Source organism: Pagrus pagrus (genome assembly GCF_965226575.1).
Source record: "Pagrus pagrus genome assembly, chromosome: 10".
NCBI classification, from domain to species: domain Eukaryota; kingdom Metazoa; phylum Chordata; class Actinopteri; order Spariformes; family Sparidae; genus Pagrus; species Pagrus pagrus.
Window position 1 is genome coordinate 4,588,536 of NC_140194.1, and position 19,657 is coordinate 4,608,192.

The 19,657-nt window shown below is 43.8% G+C and overlaps 1 protein-coding gene across 1 annotated transcript in view; it reads left to right on the top strand.

Moving 5' to 3' along the window:
• Positions 1 to 19,483, top strand: part of abtb2b (ankyrin repeat and BTB (POZ) domain containing 2b) — a 44,975-nt gene extending 25,492 nt beyond the window's left edge. The window contains exons 2-17 of the mRNA XM_084363170.1: positions 2,091 to 2,240; positions 5,741 to 5,951; positions 11,898 to 12,050; positions 12,502 to 12,667; positions 12,802 to 12,891; positions 13,019 to 13,120; positions 13,460 to 13,556; positions 14,354 to 14,489; positions 14,958 to 15,235; positions 15,327 to 15,505; positions 15,621 to 15,726; positions 16,345 to 16,447; positions 16,817 to 16,904; positions 17,458 to 17,526; positions 17,779 to 17,892; positions 18,211 to 19,483. Coding sequence (XP_084219296.1) covers positions 2,091 to 2,240; positions 5,741 to 5,951; positions 11,898 to 12,050; positions 12,502 to 12,667; positions 12,802 to 12,891; positions 13,019 to 13,120; positions 13,460 to 13,556; positions 14,354 to 14,489; positions 14,958 to 15,235; positions 15,327 to 15,505; positions 15,621 to 15,726; positions 16,345 to 16,447; positions 16,817 to 16,904; positions 17,458 to 17,526; positions 17,779 to 17,892; positions 18,211 to 18,444 — 2,276 coding nt within the window. The 3' untranslated portion in view covers positions 18,445 to 19,483. The remainder of the gene's footprint in view (positions 1 to 2,090; positions 2,241 to 5,740; positions 5,952 to 11,897; positions 12,051 to 12,501; positions 12,668 to 12,801; positions 12,892 to 13,018; positions 13,121 to 13,459; positions 13,557 to 14,353; positions 14,490 to 14,957; positions 15,236 to 15,326; positions 15,506 to 15,620; positions 15,727 to 16,344; positions 16,448 to 16,816; positions 16,905 to 17,457; positions 17,527 to 17,778; positions 17,893 to 18,210) is intronic.
• Positions 19,484 to 19,657: the final 174 nt, after the last annotated feature.

Here is a 19,657-nt window from a genome sequence, read left to right on the forward strand (position 1 = left end):
TGTGTGCTGTTCACGTAATAATAAAATGTTTCCATGTGAGGCAGTGGGCAAAGATCTAAAGGCATTAAACAGTTCAGACGCAGCTTGATATAAAATAGAGATTAACAGGGTAGAAACCATTTTACATCTCTGTCAGTGTTGTGTGTTTTCCGTTATATTTTTTTTGAATAAATGGTAAAAATGATAATTGGCAGGTTATAATTACAAAGTTTACTGCTTCAGTGCTCAGATGTCATTTAGGACAGAAAAAGTTAAACTATAAAATATTGCGTCTTAATTACCTACGTATCTTTCTTTGATAATGACATTTGAGGGATCATAACAAAAAACTGTTTATGTACATACTCTGTGTATTTAAGAATATCAGCTGATATATCAATATCACAGTATTTGTACTCTGTGCTTGTGCTCTGGACCCAAAAATCCAGTACCGGTCCGGTTCTAACGTTTACTGTAAACACATTAAACCATATCTTGCACAATTTAAAGTGTGGAAAGATGTTTGCCGTCAGGACAAGTAAATATTATGAAAAGGCTTATTGGTTAGCCGCTAGTTTGAAAATATTTTGTACTTCCATGTACTCAGTCTGCTCAAATTCAATCTCTTCTTGTGTCACGCAGTGCTGAGAAGATGAAACTTCAGACTTCTTGTAACTCACAACAGTGTTTTTTCTTTGTAACATCCCTCTCGGATTCCAGTGCGAGGACAGCGCTAGCCGGAAGCACATGGGAATGTCATTTTAGGGATGGTAGCCCATCTTTTCCCTTTTGGGAGAGTTTGAGACGAGGAGGCTTTTTATCCTCAGGCTTTGTAAATAAATCACAAACCAGCACCGATCGTCTTTCCTCTTTCCATTTCTCCTTTCTGTCCCCAGCCATCCCCCACTCATTTCCTCTGGCCTGGCACAGAGCACACCTCTGATTCAGAAGCCAAAGTAAAGGTTAACCTTTGGGCAGCGAACCGGGTTCACCCAAATCAACTAGCGGCACAGTAGCTAACAGCACACTGTGGTTCTTATACAACCGCATATTGCTTCAGACTGAATTCTTTATTCTTGCCTTTACTTGTTACAACTTTTACCCGTATCCGCTGGAAAACAACAATCACAAGCAGCTAAAGAACAAGATGACATCTCTGAGTTATGCAAGAATGATGTTATCTGCTCACCGGCAATTAGCCTGACAACCGGCTGTCATGAACAATAAAAGAGCAAGCGGGTGATACATATCATAATTTATCTGTTATCTGATCCTACGAAGGGAGACAAATGACACTTCTTTGGCAGATTGCACATTTTTTATTTCATTGTATTAAAAATAACAGTGTTTTTTCCTTAACGTTACACATCCAGTTAATCAGTGATGGCTGGGTTGGGCTGACTGGGTCTCCAGAGGGTCCATTTAAAGAGGAAATACCACACGTGTCCGAGATGAACACAGGCCATGATAGTAGATGGAGTAGATTACAGCTTAAAACTCATTCTTACAACCTTTTTACTGTATGTGTCAGTTTTTACAGCTGCAAACCCTCCTTGATTCTTCATTCTCTGAGTAAAAAAGGTCAGAGCAGAGGTTGTTAGAGTCCAGTGATCCTGGTGGTCTTTGACCCCTTTCAGCACTATGTTGATTGATGACATCCTAAATATCATCACCATCCCTAACCATATATCTTACTGAGTAGACATATGTATTGTGTAATGTCAGTGATTTAAAGAGGGATGCAATAGCTGCAGTAACACTGAATTGGTAACTTGATCTTGATGTGTCTTGGTGTAACTTCTTGGCCTCGGCCCCCGTCTGATGCTGCATGCCTTTTTGTTTTGTTTGTATTAGCCTGATGTCGCGGTGCGCTCTGTTTATTTTCCTGAATGTGTTGAGAGCAAGGCTCACGTTCCCTTGTGTGTTTGTTTGCCCTCAGCGGTGTGTGTTACACGTTACCAGGATTATAAACACTGTGTAAATACCACCAGCGATTGTTGTGGGACTTCTGTAGAAGCACTGTGGATAACGATTGTAGCAGAAGTTATTTATGGACTCATGAATATATTAGTCTAATCAAGAAATTCTCTCTCTTTTTGTTTTCTCCGTAGGTGTTTTGTCTCTTCCGGCCCATTTCAGTCCTTACACAGAGAACCAGCAGTCGTCTGTCGACAGCAGGGAGGATGCCTATGCCCAGCTGGAGCTGAGGACGCTGGAGCAGTCACTGCTAGCTACCTGTGTGGGCAGCATCTCCGAACTCAGTGAGTGGCCCAGAATATTGTGTTTGTGGTCCTGGATCTTCTTCATAATGTGCAGATTTCTTTCACATTACGTGATTAATCAGTCAAATCCCTCTGAGCTCTTTTAACAGTGACGTCACAAAATATTCTTGTCATTACAGACAAGGAAACATTCCCAGAAATGATAAACTAATTGTCATATTTTAATTGTTTTAAATACTTGAACTTATTCTGAACACTTTTTAAACACACCCTGTTATTCGCACATTGTTCCCCGGCTCTGAAAACATTTCTTCTGCCGGGGGGGGACTGTTATTTCAGACAGCAAAGTGCCAAACAGCGATACTAGAATTACATATTTTTTTTATATCTTATGATGAGTCGCATCTTGTGCCTTGTTATGCACGTCAGCTAATGCGAACCCTTCTAAAAATAAGCAGTGGAATAGATTATCTTCACATGGGGCTCTGGAGAGTAAAGTGATAATGCCTCTGATTATATATCGTCTGTCTCTGGACTGTTTTGCCAAGCTGTCTGTATGAGTCTTTTATTTCTTAGTGAAGTGAGTCAACGTGGGGAAACTTTATTCTGTTCATTGAACAGATGTATGAATGCAGCCTGGAAAGCTCATCTCCCCTGGATAACAACAAAGTTACTAAGAAAGAGTGATGTTTCTGTGAGACCTGTGGTCAGACATTTGTGCTGTAGATGTATTTTATTTGGTTTGTGGACACAGCAGTGTCTTTATTGGGTATTTTACAGAAGCATCACATCCAAAGTTTCAGTCCTGTATATAAATTGGGTCAGGTGGTCGGTGTTATATCAAAATGTCTCTCTACCATTCTGAGACTTTATAGAAGGATCTAATCAGGGAAAGTGTCAAAAAGTGATGACCTCCCTGTGACTTTATCTTCAAACCGTCAGAGTTTGAGTGATTTGACAGATTTACATGTCTATGTTTCACACACATGGTGGTAAGAAGAGAGGCATGCACGCACACACACGCACACACACACGCACACAGTCGTACTGTACTCTACTGTACATATGGTTTGTTTAAACTGGAGGCTGTGATGGAGTTGGCAGATGATGGAGAGCTGGAATCAGTTCATTAAAAAAAGTGAGAAAAACACAGGAGTAGATGGGGAGCGGAGGAATGGAGGTAGGGGATTAAGTTTAAGGATGGAGTTCATATCGTGGCAAAAGCAAGAGTTGAGATGTGTTGAAGGCGGGCGGGGGGAATGATGGAAAGGTGGAGAATTGAAGAGTGAGCTTGTCAGGGCAGGCAGAGAGGAGGAGGAGGGATGGAGATTAGTGTTGGTGAGAGCAGGGGATACGTTTCCTTCTCCAAATGAGCTAACACTCTGCCATTTGTTCCACCAGCACAAGGCCACGTTCATACACCGCCGCCGTTAGTGAGGCATTAAGAAAGTGTACACACACTCTCCGACACAGACACACTCTTTCTCTCACTCGCTCACTGGACTCTTTGTGCCACATCTCTCTGGTCGGAGTTGAGCTGGGCTGTTCTGGGCAGGGCTGGCATCCCTCAGACTCATTTACCAGCACAAACACACACACACAGACAGACACACTCACCGATACGCATACACACAACAAAAACACAGAGGGCTTGGCACTCTGATCTGAACCCAAGAGACCAGGCAGACACAGGAGCATCTGTACTGAGCTGCCCGGTCCTGCTGGATCTCTAGACTGGACTTGGCCAGACACACGAACACACAGCATACATAAACATGATGGATAGCGGATGGCAGGGTACTGGACATTTCAGCTAAATATCCAAAATTTGCTGGAAATATAGTGTAAGCAACAGACACTGGCTCGCTCTGAAAGTTGTCTTCAGACACGTTTGAATGTTGCACTTTCAGCTCTGTGGTGGTCTTCACCAGCCATGGGAAACTATGCGTATGTGACCCTCCAGTTAACGAAGGGGAAATATTAAGGATCAGGATCGGACTAACCCAAATAAAATGAGCTTTTTGCTTAAGCCTGTAAAGCCAATTAACAATCCGGGGTCACACAGAGTCCAGCTAAAAACGTGTTTGTGTTGAATTGGCTGACAGTATAATCAACATCATCCACTTATCTTATTCTCTGAAATATTTCATTATCTTACAACTTTGACCTAAGGGGGAACATTTTGTCAATATGTATTTAAAAAGCATTAATGTCACAGTTTATTAGCTTCCAGGCTTTCACAAGGACGCCCAATATAAGATGTAATCTAAGACTGAAGCATTTCATATCCCTCTGACCCCTGGAACTCTGCCTCGGGGCACAATATAGGCTGGAAAGCCAGGGAGAGGCTCTCCATCTTGGGCAGGAATTCCTGGGAGACCTCCTGGAGGGATTGCTGGTGGTGGTTAACACAAAGGAGGCCCTTCAGCTTGAAGTGGGGTCTGTTTTTAGGAGGGCCACTTCAATCTAACCCCCCTCGAAGTACCCCTTATTATAGACACACACATACACACTCACTCTGCTCAACTGCCCAGCCTTGGCCCCCCCATCGCAGCCTAATCTGGTTAGAAATTAACCCAGGGGTAATTATGGTTAAATGAGCGTTACACGATCTCCAAGTTCAACCTGGATTCCCTCCTCTGGCCCTCCTCCACATCCTTTCCCTGTGACAACTGATATTTTGTCTTCCCACTTTACTCCGGCCTTGAAAAACCCACGGTCACGCACCAGGATGTTATCTACAAGCTGGACTCCTTACAGAGCTACACCCTCTATCTTATGTACTGTTCTATCAATCCATGTCTGTTTACATTAATAATAAAGTTTCATACTATACTGTATGTACAGTAATCTAAATCGGCCTCTTATCCAGCTGCGCATAGTTCTCCACTTAGCTCACAGTGTGGGTGAATGAATCGTCTGATAAGTTGCATAGTTCTTGTGTCTTTATCTCAGAACAGCCGTGTTCTCACACAAGCGGTCGACATGTTCAGACATTGTTTTGCTTTCACGTAAGCACAGATCCTCCACCTTGCTTTTGTCATGTGACTGACACCCTTCAACCCAGTGACTGAAACACGCCAATACAGAAACAGCTGAACGGTTCATTAGAGGCTGTGATCAACTGTCTGTTAGCCCATTAACTCCTCTGGTGATTAAAGATGGATGGCTATTTAGACTAGCCGTCTGGCTTTGCTCACTGATAATGACGCTGCTAATGGCGTATACCACTCGAGGCATGGGGGGGGGGGAGTAATGAGTAAAGGAAGGTACAGTGTAAGTGGTTTAGGAAAAGGGGAAATCCAGTTGGATTAGGAGCCCAAAGGGTTTATACGGAGCACTGAGAACTATTGTTATAGGTTTAGTTCTTTAATGTACCACTTGGCATTTCTTCATCACCCACATAACTCTGCAATAATCTCTGACACTTTATTAAAGAACTCAGCAGATGAAATGAACAAGCTTCACACGCTTATTAGAACATTTATCTGCTGTGCCATCTAAATCTGAACTTTTTTTTCCCATTTCCTTTCTTCCAGGTGACTTGGTGTCCCGTGCAATGCACCACATGCAGCGCCTGAGCTCGGTGCGCCCGGGACTGAGCCCGGCCCGCCACGCCCGTCCCCAGCAGCCCGTGTCCTGGTCGCCGGACGCCCTCCACACCCTTTACTACTTCCTGCGCTGCCCACAAATGGAGTCCATGGAGAATCCCAACTTAGATCCCCCACGCATGGCACTTAGCAAAGAGAGGTGGGAGTCAAGCATGACCGGACAAGAGCGTTTCAGAAGCTCTCCAAAGTGTATCAGAGCGAAGCGAAATAACAGATCTAATCTTTGTTTCGTCTAAGTTTCGGATCCACCCTGAGAAATTTTAGTTTCATACTATTCTCACTTTTCCTTTCACACGTTAAATGCTTTGTTTTGCTTTCTTGATTATATCTGTAATTAGAGAGGATTGGATTTGGTTAATGAGGTTGACAGAGATGAGATTAACGCCAGCAACTCTACACGTACTCAAATACGCAAACAGCCACCCTCAGAAAATTAACAAATAGCTTCTAATCAAGAGAACAGCTATTTTCACAGACCACAGCCGTCCCTAATCCCATTGCCCTCTGGTCATTGAAGTGTGACTTTTCTGTCAGTGAATTACAGGTGAGCGTGAGACTCCAGGTGTTAATGTTAGTCTGATAGAAGGGTGTAGCGGCCCCTCACAGTGTAAATTAGGTTGGAGACTGGTGGTTTAAGGGGTTTGAAGAGGTGCTAATGGTCTGTAATTCTGTCAGGGTCTCCTCTGATCTTCCCTGGGTTGCCTTTGTAAAACAATTACACTCATGCTTGTCTTTTTTCAGTCCCAAGACAAGTTGTTGAACGTATTTAACAGCACATTTATATTTTATTGTAATGTTTTGGTTTAAGCAGTATTATAGCTGATAATTTCCACCATTTTTCTTGGGTTTAAGTAAGACTTAGGGAAATTACGGTTCGGGTTTCCGCAGAAAGCAAGGAGTAACCCTGAAGTCATGTCTCTTCTCATCCAAACTGATAAAAATGTCGGCTTCCCACTCAGAATTTCTTGATATGAAGCAGTTGAATAAATGTGAGAGAGTACGTGCCGTCAGTTATGGTGAGATTGTTAGTTACTTTTTTGTGTGTGGTGTGTGAGAGAAAGAAAAGTTGTTTGCAGCCTGTGTGCTGGCCTCAAAGAAAACACTCAGACACGTGTGTGTGTGTGTGTGTGTGTGTGTGTGTGTGTGTGTGTGTGTGTGTGTGTGTGTGTGTGTGTGTGTGTGTGTGTGTGTGTGTGTGTGTGTGTGTGTGTGTGTGTGTGTGTGTGTGTGTGTGTGTGTGTGTGTTTTCCAGGGTAGCTATATGTTAAATCTGTCAGTGAAAAGTGCTCTTGTGTGTGTAAAGGTTAATTACACTTTTTAACAGACGTATGGAGGCCTATCTAAAGGTAGCACTGACGCATACAAATGGGATGCAGCTCTCGCTAAAGTGTGTGTGTTCTTCAGTACGCTGTGTGTAGGTGGGTTGAATGTTTGTGTTTGTTTTCCTCGACTAGTATTTCAACCTCTTAAAAAACCCATGTGTTTTCCATTGTTCGGTTATGATGAGGGCATGACGTCTGGGAGAAGATTGTAGTCAGGTGAAAGTTTTTGTGATGAAATCAGCGTCCGTCCTGAACACACTTATATCTACACACACACGTGTGTATGCAAACGGACCCAGATGGCTCTTATACACTTAACAACGAACAGACACAGTGTAAGTGAGCGAAAGGTGGGCTCCTCATTAGCATCAAAGAGAGCAGATATACACCAGTCTCTCCCCTGTCCTGGCTGTTTCTCCGAAGCCCTCAGATGTTTTTAATGTCGGGTGTATATCAGCCGTGTGCAGGATGAAATGATTTAGCATCCTGTTATACTGTACACTTTGGACCATCTGTGACATTCTGTGTTTCTTTCTAGACATCTACCGGTTCGCGTACATGCCTCTCTGTGTAGCGCCTGTAAGTGTTAGCATGCCTGACAGACTCAGGTGGTAGGTGGAGTAGAGCCGCGCGAAAAAACCTGGTAGTGATTACAATGTGAGCGCCTGGTAACGATACAGACTTCTCTCCTTCAATGGGCCTCTCAATCTCTCTGGCACACCCTCTATTGAAAGCTTTATAAAAAAAAAATCTTTGGTGGAAACCCAAAACCACCAAATCTGTGTGGGCCCACATCATCAGACATTATAGGGAGCCTGGTGAGAGCCTTACTGCAGAATCCCAGAGCATACGAGAGATTTTGTTACGACCCTCTAAACCTGCTGCTCGGTGGTAGTTGTTACTGATAATCTTGTATTGGAGTATTAGACTGACGCCACCTAATTTTTGCTATTTTCACTGCTTTTATTAGTGCTGAAAGTTATTAACCAATCTATTTAATGGAACAATCACTACCTAAACAAACACTTTCAAACACTCTGCTCAACAGACCACCCCAACCCTTCTGCTTACTCGAGCGGATGGAAAGGAGCACTAATGGATAGATGTGTTTCTGCGATAAGAAGTAGGCAGTGGGGCTCACGTCTAACCACAGATAGCTCAGATATGGTTTCATCCCCCCTCATGGAGCCTTTATGAGAGTAATCTGACTCTAGATCAGTGGTTAACCTTGACCCGTTGCAGCACATTAAGGGGTCTGCTTTAAGACCCGATTTGAAGTTCCTTACAACATGAACTCAATCACAGTGGCTTCGGGATGTAGGTCATACTGGACGTATGGGCAAAGTGTAGCGTGTGTGATGTCGCCTCCTGGGGAGAAAAAGCCTTTTAATGTTGGACAGGTTAGAGTTCGAGCACACCTGATCATCATTTGAGCCGACTGTCTCTTTATGACCGGCCAGGTGGCGGTGAGAGAGGCGCCATGAATCAGAGCCAACGGTTATATGTGCATGTGTGGGAGAGTTTGCGTATGTATGTGTGTGTCTAGATCCCGCTGTTTTCAGAGTGCAGCCTTAGCACGTCGGGTCAACAGGCTAGCCAGAAGAGCTATCTAGTTTCAGCATTAACAGGCGGTTTGGCTTTGATGTTGCACGGACTCTTTGGCGAAGCTGGAGTTTGTGTTTCAGGCTGCGGGGGCATAACCCAGACACAGGGGTCAGATGGTAGCGCTCAGATAGAGGGAGAGCGATGAATTGTGGGATAGGCGCCTGAGCTGTGTGGGTGATGGTATAGACATGCTCCATCTGTCTGCAGTCTTGGGCCACTGCCAAAGGTGCGTACACACATGTGGCCTCGGTTGATTTGTGTTGATGGGTATTTTTGTGCATATCCTCCACAAAAACACACAAACTTGTTCCACATTAAAGGTTAAATACAGCTGAACGTATTTCTTCCACTGAAAGGAAAACCCCACCTTTACTATTTTTATGATTTTTTTTTTTTAGTCACTAAATCACAGGCTGTAAAATGCTTATGGATGAAGTAAAGGAGAGAAAAAAAAAATCTCTCTGATGGATCAATAAGCGTTAAGTCTTAAAAGCTTGATACGGCTGTTTGGAGCCGCTTCAGTTCTGGATTAGTGCCAGCGTCGTGAGCACGCCTGGAGGCAAGCATGCAGTAAAGTAGCAGGGTGGATGCCTTGTGGGATTCAGGGAGACAGACGCAGACACATGCATGAATGCACACATGAGCAAACACTCCCACGCAGCCCAAATTGTGTTAAGTGAAGCCAATTAAAAGGAGTAAAACATTTACCTTCAGTCCCACTGCCCCTCCTCGCCTCAGAGACACAACTTTCCTGTCACTCTGCACCCACCGTCTCCAATCTGCCACCCAGCCCCCGTCTTCAGTGCGACATACCCCACCTGCCTCCCAGCCGCTACCCAAACACTCAAACCCTCCTTACATGCACGGATCAGACCCATTTAACATTCCCCTCCTACTCCTCCAACATCCCATGGGCCTCCTGTCTGCTTGTTAACTGTCACGCCTGGGTGACAGCAGGGTCCCTCCTCCTGACTGATCACTGACTGATAATGCACTGAAGCAACATCTGACAGAATAGCTTGAGGATAAGGGGACTTCAGGGTATCTGCAGGGTATCTTAAGTCTGAAGTTGTCAGAGATTTACATAATCATTTTTTTTTTTTGCTAGCCTTGAAGGGACACTTAACCTCAAAATCAAAAATACATATTTTTCATGAGTTGCCAGGTTTTGGTGATATCTGCCACAGAGTTGTCTGCCTTCTCTCGGATACAATGGAGCTAAATGGCTCTCCGTGTTTGTTATGCTTAAAAAAATATATTTGTCTCTTTCGTGGTTACACAGGATAATCAACAGACTTTGGCTTGTTGTGAGCAGTTTCATGTAGGAGCTATTCTCTTTCTACCAAACTACACCCAACAACCGCATCGCTGTGCATCTACTCGAGGATGATTGCTAGCTAACGTTACAGCTCAGCTTCAGAGGACAACAGTAATGTTGATAATGTTTACATCCCAGGCTGTCGTGCGCAATTTTCTCGTCCTTGAGTAATTATAAAAACAATGTCTGCCACACAGCTCAACTAAGGCAGAAGAGTGTTAGGAATAAAGTATGAGAAAGTGGTTTTATTGCTCAACTGTTCTACTTTACTAACCACAGTTGGATTCAACAACTGTTTTCCTTGAAATCTTTTATGCTGTGCAGCTGCTTTCATTAGCTACGTTCGAAACATTCCCCCTCTGAAAGCTTCAGATAAAATGGAGATTTTCCACTTTACAATATGCATTATTAACAAGCACTGATGAACGAGGGAGAAGAGCGCTGCTGTACACAAGCTGTTCTATAGGAAACCACAGGTACCTGCGTAAACACACTGAGCGAGAATAAATGGCACTGCTTGAGTCCCGGTGCTCATTAACAGTAACTACAATCCCCATAGCATGCGCGCTGCAGAGCAATATGCTTTGTATACTGTTCATGCTTCTGGCCCAATCTGTATTCATGATATGCAATTGAGTGTTTGCATCTCTTCAAAACAAAGGTGAAGCCACTGCTAAGAATAACATCACAGCAGGAGAAAGGCAGCTCCAGATAACACGGCGGCAGCGCTCAAACAATCATTAACGCCCTGTGACTGAGGCGCCGTAGGATCAAAAGCAAACAACAATAACACTCACAATAATGTGTCATTGTTCACGGGCACATTGGATGCACATATGGTGAGAGAAAGGCGCAGATTAGAAAGGATTAATGCCAGAGAACGAGCCAGACGCGGCGTTGCAGATAGCCATATCACCAGTGCTTTCTAAAAGAGTCTTTGAAGAATAGAAAGAGAGCAATCAACTAATCCAGATGACTTTCAGAACGCCACGTTCGCAAAAATCTCTGCAGACCTCAAGTTCTGCTCTCTGTAATTCCTCTACTGATGTTTACTCCGCTGCTTCTCCACGATTAATGTCATTTTCCCCCGTTCCATCAGGCTCGGGTCAGTCTTGTCTGCCGTTTCTATTTTAAACCTTTTTCTCGCCTTTTTAAGTTTCACTCAGTTCTCTTCTCCTCGTGTTGTTTTTTTTTTTTTTGGATAACATCATAGAAACCTTCCATAACAATGCCACGGTGCTGCACCTTTATTCAGCCCCCCTTAGGTAGTTTATTCTGCTCCAGCTGGTTTAAAAATAGGCTGATTATTCAGAAGCCACTGCAGTATTTTGTTTATCAAACCACAGCAGGGATGAAGTCACAGTTCTGCTCTCATCTCTAATCACATCTTACAGACGAGGAGAGATGATGTTCAACTGTAAAACCAAACTGATTAGTCACATATGTATACATCTGTTATTTGAGCGTGTGAGCTTTGCATGTATGACGGAGGGAGGAACACAGCTGTATGTGGTGCGTAAAGGCTGGCAGATATGTGTGATTAGCAGAGGTGAGGTGCTCTGTGTGTGTTAAAATGTGACTCACGGTGCACTGGTCAGGGTGAGGGGAAGTACAGCCAGACAACCACAAGTCATCTGGATGACGACAGTTTATGAGTTCCTCCTCAACATGACTGAATCATGAGTGAAGAAATTTGCCACTCCGCTGATTGTCTGAGAAACCCCTGGTTTACCAGAAAAGCAGCTGTGTGCTGCACCCACGTTACAGTAAAATAAAAATACAAACCTTGCCATATAGATGAACAGAAGTGTAATTAATTATCTTGTCTTCTTTTTTACAGGCCATTCCTGTTGCTGCCACCTCTGATGGAGTGGATGAGAGTGGCCATAGTTCATGCTGAGCATCGCAAGAGTCTATTGGTGGACAGCGATGATGTCAGACAGACCGCCAGGCTCCTCCTCCCAGGACTGGACTGTGAACCGAGACAGCTGAAGTAAATGAGAGCACACGTGCAAAAAGAGCGGCGACATTGTTTCTTAACATCTGTAACAAGAGGAAACAGGCGATGCCTCCAGGCGACATCTGATTGTAGTTTCCTTCATCCAGTGTCATGTCAGCTATATGTGTTCATGAGGTCATTCTAATTCGAAGAAAGGAAACAAAACATAGTTGCTAAGATGGTTTTTCTTCCAGATGTTTCTCTTTTCCCCCGTGCACTATAGGCACGTCTGTTTCTTTAGGCTTGCAATTTAATCAGTTCTCACCAACAAATAATTACACACTGAATACGGTAGATTAATGACCGTGCTTTGACTGTAATGTGGCTCATTAACCTCATCATGAGGTGTACAATTAAAGAATGCAAATGTACGGCGAGCATGAAACAAACCTGTCGTAGCTCTCTGTGTCTAAAGTGTTTTTCTTTATATGTCTGTCTCCATCAGGCCTGAATGTTGCTTCAGCTCCTTCAAGCGTCTCGACTCCAAAGCTGCCACAGACAAGTTCCATCTAGATTTGGGTTTTCGGATGCTCAACTGTGGACGCACTGATCTCATTGGCCAGGCCATCGATCTGCTGGGGCCAGATGGGGTCAACAGCATGGACGACCAGGTACTGAACGTCTGTTTCTTTATGTATGACGTGTGTTGAGAGGAATACTTCTAACCATAGATAGTTAGTGAGAGTCGCTTCATGTATTTGTTTCTCCTCCTTCATGTGTCCATTGCACTCTGTTTGTCACATAGGGGATGACACCTCTGATGTACGCCTGCGCAGCTGGAGACGAGGCCTTAGTCCAGATGTTGATCGATGCCGGGGCCAACCTTGACGTGGCGGTAAATATACTTAAACACTTTCAACATATGTAGCAGAGGCTGTAGTGAATGTCTTTATTGAGGTGTTTTCTGGAGGGTACAGCCTTGATCTCTGTGTGTAACACTGTGCTTTGTCCTGTGCTGCCAGGTGCCACCATGCTCCCCAAAACACCCCTCTGTGCATCCTGACAGTCGCCACTGGGCAGCCCTCACCTTCGCTGTTCTGCACGGACACATCTCCGTAGTGCAGGTAGGAAACGCTTATACACATGAGTAGTAGCTACAGTTAGCAGCAGTTAGCGGTCAATCTGGTGATATGCTGCCCCCTTTTTGAGTATTAATTTGACAGGTGGCCAAGTCTTACATATTACTCCTTTTAACATGACATGCTGCATGGCTGGTGTACGGTTTACTCGAGGGTAAATGTCCTGCTAAGGCACAATAGTTTCAGCATGTCCTGAGCTAACTGTAGATGTGATGTCATACTTTGAAACATTGAGTGACAAATGTGAGGTCGGAGGTCAGCCTATAAATAAGTTACAGGATGTCAAACATTGCTGAGTATAACAGATGTGGTGTGTCTCTCCAGCTCCTGTTGGATGCAGGGGCCAACGTGGAGGGGGCCGCGGTCCGCAACGGACAGGAGAGCACGGCAGACACTCCGCTGCAGCTGGCCTCAGCAGCAGGTGGGCAAACACACGTGCACACACACACACACACAGTACAACATAAAGCACAGCTGATGCTCAAGTGCTGTCAGTACAGTAGGTCTGTGTTTGGATCTGATTTATGGAAGTTAAATTACTACTTACTACTAAATTATACAGGCAGAAAGTCTGTAAAAGGGTCAACTAAAGGAAGAGATGAATGAATTAAAGCCGCTGTAACAAATCATCTAAAAACAGCTCTCGCAATTCAGTCGGTCACCAGCACAAGAAGTACGCAGGTTTCACAAAAGCAGAGGATTGAGTTATGAATGACACATCGGCCGGAGGAATGAGGAAATGAGAGGGTAAATGAAGGCATAGTGAAAGCAGCCGAGCTCTGCCTGTGGTTGTTTAGAAGCCTCTGGGCAGCATTCCTCCGTGGGATCATCTGAAAGCCGCACATAGCTGTAGTAAAAGAGACGCATGCTCTACATAGCAGCAATGACAGTGTGTAAATAGAGCCTGATATGAATGCGTTTGCTTTGTTTGAAAGTGTGATAAAACTTCATTTATCCCTTTGGAAAAGTTTAATTGCGTCATAAATAAAGTGTATTAAAGCAAGAAAGAAGACATCTACAGTATAAGTGCAGTAATGAATTATAAAAGAAGCAATAAAAACTCTACAAACAATCAAAATGAAACCATAAAAAATGTTAACGGTTGTGGGGTGATGTGTTAACAATACACAAATACTACACCAGTGGGGAAAAAACACAAAGAGAATAGATTACTAAAGTCTCTATCTGCGTGTAATTGACTCTTTATGTTCTTCCCAGGCAACTATGAGATGGTGAGTTTACTCCTGGCTCGAGGTGCAGACCCTTTATCAAAGACCCACGATGGAAACGCCCTGACGTCATCCCTGTACGAAGACATGAACTGCTTCAGTCACGCTGCAGCGCACGGACACAGGTATGTGTCCATCAGTCTGACCTTAAAACAGCACGTTGTCAACAGTTGCTGACAAACTGCCTGCTTTTGGCCTGTTAACGGCAGAGAAGAAAGCATCGGAAATAACTGTGTCGGCACTCGATCACACTCGACCTGCGTTTGAGGAGAGATTCGTCTCTTTTTATGATGTGGTGAAACGGAAAAACCTTGAAAGTATAAAAAGGAAATTCAGAATCTATTCAGCATCCATCTGTCTCTGAGCGCCAGCCGTTAGTGTAAACCCCTCCACCTGTTCGCTGCGTGTACGTGTGAACACAATGTAGACTCAACACTTCACATTCCACAGTGAGGGTGACAGATTATGTAATCAGAGAGGAGGGTACAGGGTCACACAAATGGATGTGCCTGGACACGTATTAACGTTGCCGTGCTTTCTTTTCTTTTCCCACTTCCTTGTTCTCCCCTTCTTCCTCCCATTTATCTTGTCAGGAACGTGCTGAGAAAGCTACTGACTCAGCCCCAGCAAGTCAAAGAGGACGTCCTGTCTCTGGAGGAGATATTAGCCGAGGGGGTGGAGGGTGAGGAGGCCGGGATCTGCCCTTTCCTCCCTCTGTCCCCCCTCCCCACCCCTTCTTCTGGCCCCGGGGCCCTGCCGGAGGGGGGCATAGCAAGACTCTGCAAGGCCAGGATGAAAGCTCTGCAGGAGGCGAGCTACTACAGCGCCGAGCACGGCTACCTGGATGTCACCATGGAGCTGCGAGCTATGGGTACCTATCAGACATCAAGGAGAGGATTTTTGCTACTTTCAAATTGTACTTACTTTGAAAACTAAACAACATTTTTCTTCTTCTGACCTAGGTGTACCCTGGAAACTGCACGTGTGGCTGGAATCTCTGCGTTGTGCTCAGCAGCAGTCGAGGGCCGGCGTCACCCTCTCGCTCCTCAGAGAGTTCACCACCATCAGAGAGGAGGACTACTGTGAGGAGCTGGTCACCGTCGGCCTGCCCCTGATGTTCAATATCTTACGGACAACCAAGGTAGCATCAGAACGCAACGCTCAGTGTGTCCGTCTATCTTCCTCTTCGTGTAATCAGCTTGAGTTGAGATGTGTGATATAATGCTCCTCCTCCCTGTTTTCTCACTTTCCTCCAGAATGATGCCATCGTACAGCAGTTGGCAGGTATTTTTAGTCACTGTTTTGGCCCAGCACCTCTTCCAGCCGTCCCTGAGATGAAGGCAACTCTTTCAGCTCAGCTGGGTAAGGAAACAGACTCTGACATGCATATGAACGCACATGCAGTAAATCAGTGTGGATAACTAGCATGGCTTTATTGACTCATCTGGTGGTTATTTTCTGAATTCATCGATTATTTTTTTATCTGTAAAATATCAGAAAATAGTAAAGCCTAAGTCGATGTTGTTAAATTGCTAGGTAGCGTGTCAGTTTTCCTCACAGCTGAGAACTTGAACTGGGGAATATTTGGCTTTTTGTTCTTAAAAATTGAATTAAATGATTAATCTGTTACCAAATGTCAAACAAGGACAAAATTTGAAGTCAGTTTCTGAGGCGAGATGTCAAACAGCCGAGGCGGTCCTCTTCTCTGGCTGTATGACTACGTGCAAATAGGAATTTTTCTATTTAGTGGAACTAAAAGCATTTTCTAGCTTGAGACACTTTCGAGATGCATTCTGGTGTCAGGTGTGAGGATCCCGACACAAACACGATACACCTGCGTACGAGCCGCCTGAACACAGCTCCAGCTTCCTGAATACGTGATGTTATAATGGTGGATCAGTGTTCGGACTTCTGGCTTCCTTGTGACAAAAAGGCCGTCCTGTGAATGGAGTTGTGATCTGCTGATGTGTTTTCCTACAGACCCTCATTTCCTGAACAACAAGGAGATGTCAGATGTGACATTTGTGGTGGAGGGAAAACCGTTTTACGGCCACAGAGTTTTGCTGATCACAGCTTCTGACAGGTGAGTGCAGCCAAGTTTACACCGGACAGCAAGACACATTCATAACCACTTAGAGACACAGTGGTCATTTAAACAGAAATATGCACTTTCTTCACTCTTCCCAATGAAAAAATGTTGTTTTTTTTGTGTCGAGCAGAGTGATTTTTTTTTTTTTTTTCATGTGTCCAGCTGCTAAAGGACAACTTGAATTGCAGAATTAAAGAATGTTTTCCAACCTTCATCTCAGACACATACAACTCGTTTCTGTCATTTCTTGCCAGAAATATGCACTTTCTTCACTCTTCCAATTGAAAAAATGTGTTTTTCACCCGTGAAAAAGTCTTTTCCTCCGTCACCTTACCTGTGACTAAAAATTTCTGTTTCTTTTAGATTCAAGTCTCTGCTGGCGTCCCACGGACCAGATGGAAGCCCCAACAAGGAGATTGAGATCAGTGACCTCAAGTACAACATTTTCCAGGTAACAAATCTTCTTTACCCTGATTTTTGTATTTCAGTGTGACACTGAATCATATGGAAGACTATTAGGGTAGAGATGAGGGGGAAAAATGAGAGACGGAAGTTTTTTTTTTCATTATGCACTCTTCTGGTCCCTCAAATCCAGTTTGGGGAGCGACTGACAGCTATGTGAGCTGCCCAAGCATCCGGTCTCTGCCATTACTACATTCTTTCAATTTCATCTTACATGAATGCGGCCACCTCTTCCATGCTCGTGTTTTTTTTTCTTCTGAACGGACGAAGTCTTCGGCACAATCTCTGCAAAGTCCTAATACTGACAACTGCACTGTGTTTATGAGCTAAAAGAGAAATCATGTCTTTGTTTGATGTCGTCTCAAAAGATCAACTTTAATCTTGAAATGTCAACTTTATTCTCGACATTTCGACTTTTTTCTTGAAGTGCATAATGAAAATAAACTTTTTTTTTCTCACCCCTGACCTGAATACTCTTCCGTAGATTCAAGATTGATAGAAAAAAAAAATGAAGCTAAATGAGACCTTTGACCTCTCTGCAGATAATGATGTCATACCTGTACTGTGGAGGAACAGAGTCGCTGAAAACAAACGTTTCTGACTTGCTGGAGGTGAGAATCACAACAGATACAGACAAGTTATCACATCTCGTCAGCTACTACTCTCTCTACCAGATTATTTAATTTCCAAATATGTGGTTTTGTCTACACTGCAGACTTCTCTATCAGCTATCAGTCTCCATGTTTTCACAAAACCGTCCTTGACTGCTGTATCCAAACTTTGGCTCCCTTTCCGTCACTGAATGAAATATGATGAGATTATTTCTTTTGTGTCAATGTCTGCTTGTGTTTTTTCTCCTGCAGTTGTTGTCAGCTGCTAGTCTGTTCCAGCTGGGGGCGCTACAAAGACACTGTGAACTCATCTGCTCTCGCCACATCAACCTGGATAATGCAGTCAGCATCTACAAGACAGCCAAGGTAACGCACACACTGAGAAGCTTAGATCATACTGTACTGCCCTGTGAAGTCAGGAAATAAGACTGACTAGGTTTATTATATAGCAGAGCTCTTTATGTCAGTCAGGTCACTCAAGGAGAGAGAAAAGGTTTTATGTGAAATGAAGACAGATCTTGTATAAATAGAAACCATATTTATTCAGTATCCACCTGCACAGAAGACCTGTTACATGATTAATGGCCTACATTTTACACTGAAGCAGTTTCCTTGGCACTTTCCATCTTTACTTTCAAGGTGGCAAAAACATAAAACCAATCATTTGTCCTCTCTTCTTCTCAGGCGCATGGTTCGGTGGAGCTGAGCTCTTTCTGTGAAGGTTACTTCCTGCAGCAGATGCCTGCTTTACTGGAGAGAGAGGGCTTCAGGAGCCTGTTGCTGGGACCCCCCGGGGCCCGACAAGGGAACACCTCCACTTCTACGCTGGTCCACAGCCGGGGAGACTCGCCTGTGGAGGAGCTGGAGGCCACCCTGGCTCAACGACTGCGCTCTCTCCACGTCACCTCCCGAGTCTGAGGACAGCAGGATCGCTGCAGAGGAGAGAAGATGGAAATAAGTGGAAGAATGTGGAAGTTGGAGAGGAAGTTTCATCTTATCGCTGATACAGGATCCGATCTTGAGAAGCTGTCTAAATAGTTTGAGATGTTTTCTAATTAGCATCTGATCCTATCTCTGGTAACAAGCGACTTCCACAGTACTTTGACACTGGGGCAGAGATCAGAGAGTTTTTTTGGCTCTTTGGAAAATTCAGTGTTTCATATTTGGTGCCAAGCACTCCATCTTGACATTATTGCAGTGTACAGCATGTTTATGAAGAAGAAAACTGGACTACGTGATGCTTTTTTTTTCTCCTACAAGGCTCGGGAAGCTTTAATGGAGAAGCAACAGATGGATGCAACAGGTGGGAGGTCTGAATAATGAAACACTGCTGCCCTCTAATGGACAAAACTGGCAGAATTAATAATTGCCTTGGAGGATTGGGATCAATGACGCCCTCCTGTTCCTGACTGAAGCTACGTAAAGCGACGAAAAGACTGAATCATCTATTAAAGAGTCAAGTGAGGTGGCCATGCTGGACTTTTGGCTTTGTCAAACTAATAATGCAGATTGGGAGGAAGGAAGGAGACTCGGTGCCTCCAGCATTGATGTAAGCTTCGGATTTAACAAATGTACTTTTTATGTATGTTTTTATTTTCTATTTTTTAAAAAGAAAAGTATGACCGCAGAAACAAAACACTTACTTCAGAGTGGGATGGACATTTTCTATTTAATGAGAAAAAAAAAGATGTGAGAGTATTTATCGGGGTGTTCCCTTTTTATCGTGTTTGTTTTTTTAATCCAAGCAAATTAATATTATTGTTGAAAAGTTGCTTTTGTGTAGCTGTTGTTTTTTTGTTTTTTTTCCAGGTACACTCTTTAACAGTTAATTAAGCTTATGTATACTGAGGTTTAAAAATGCTTCTTAGGCAGGTACAGCAGCAGAATCCAACACGGGATTTTGAAATACATACAGTCTGTTTTAATGCTGAGTATTGTAATAAACCTGGTAAATGAGCCTCGTCGTTTTTTACTTGTTCATTTCACAACTTGTACAGACTCACCTGAGATCCAGGAACACTCACTCGCAAATGCACAAAGCTGGAACATGAAAGTCATTACATGTGCAATAAAAAATTAAAAAAGGTAAAAGTTAATGCTGAGATGGTGAAGTTAAAGGTGCAGTATGTAA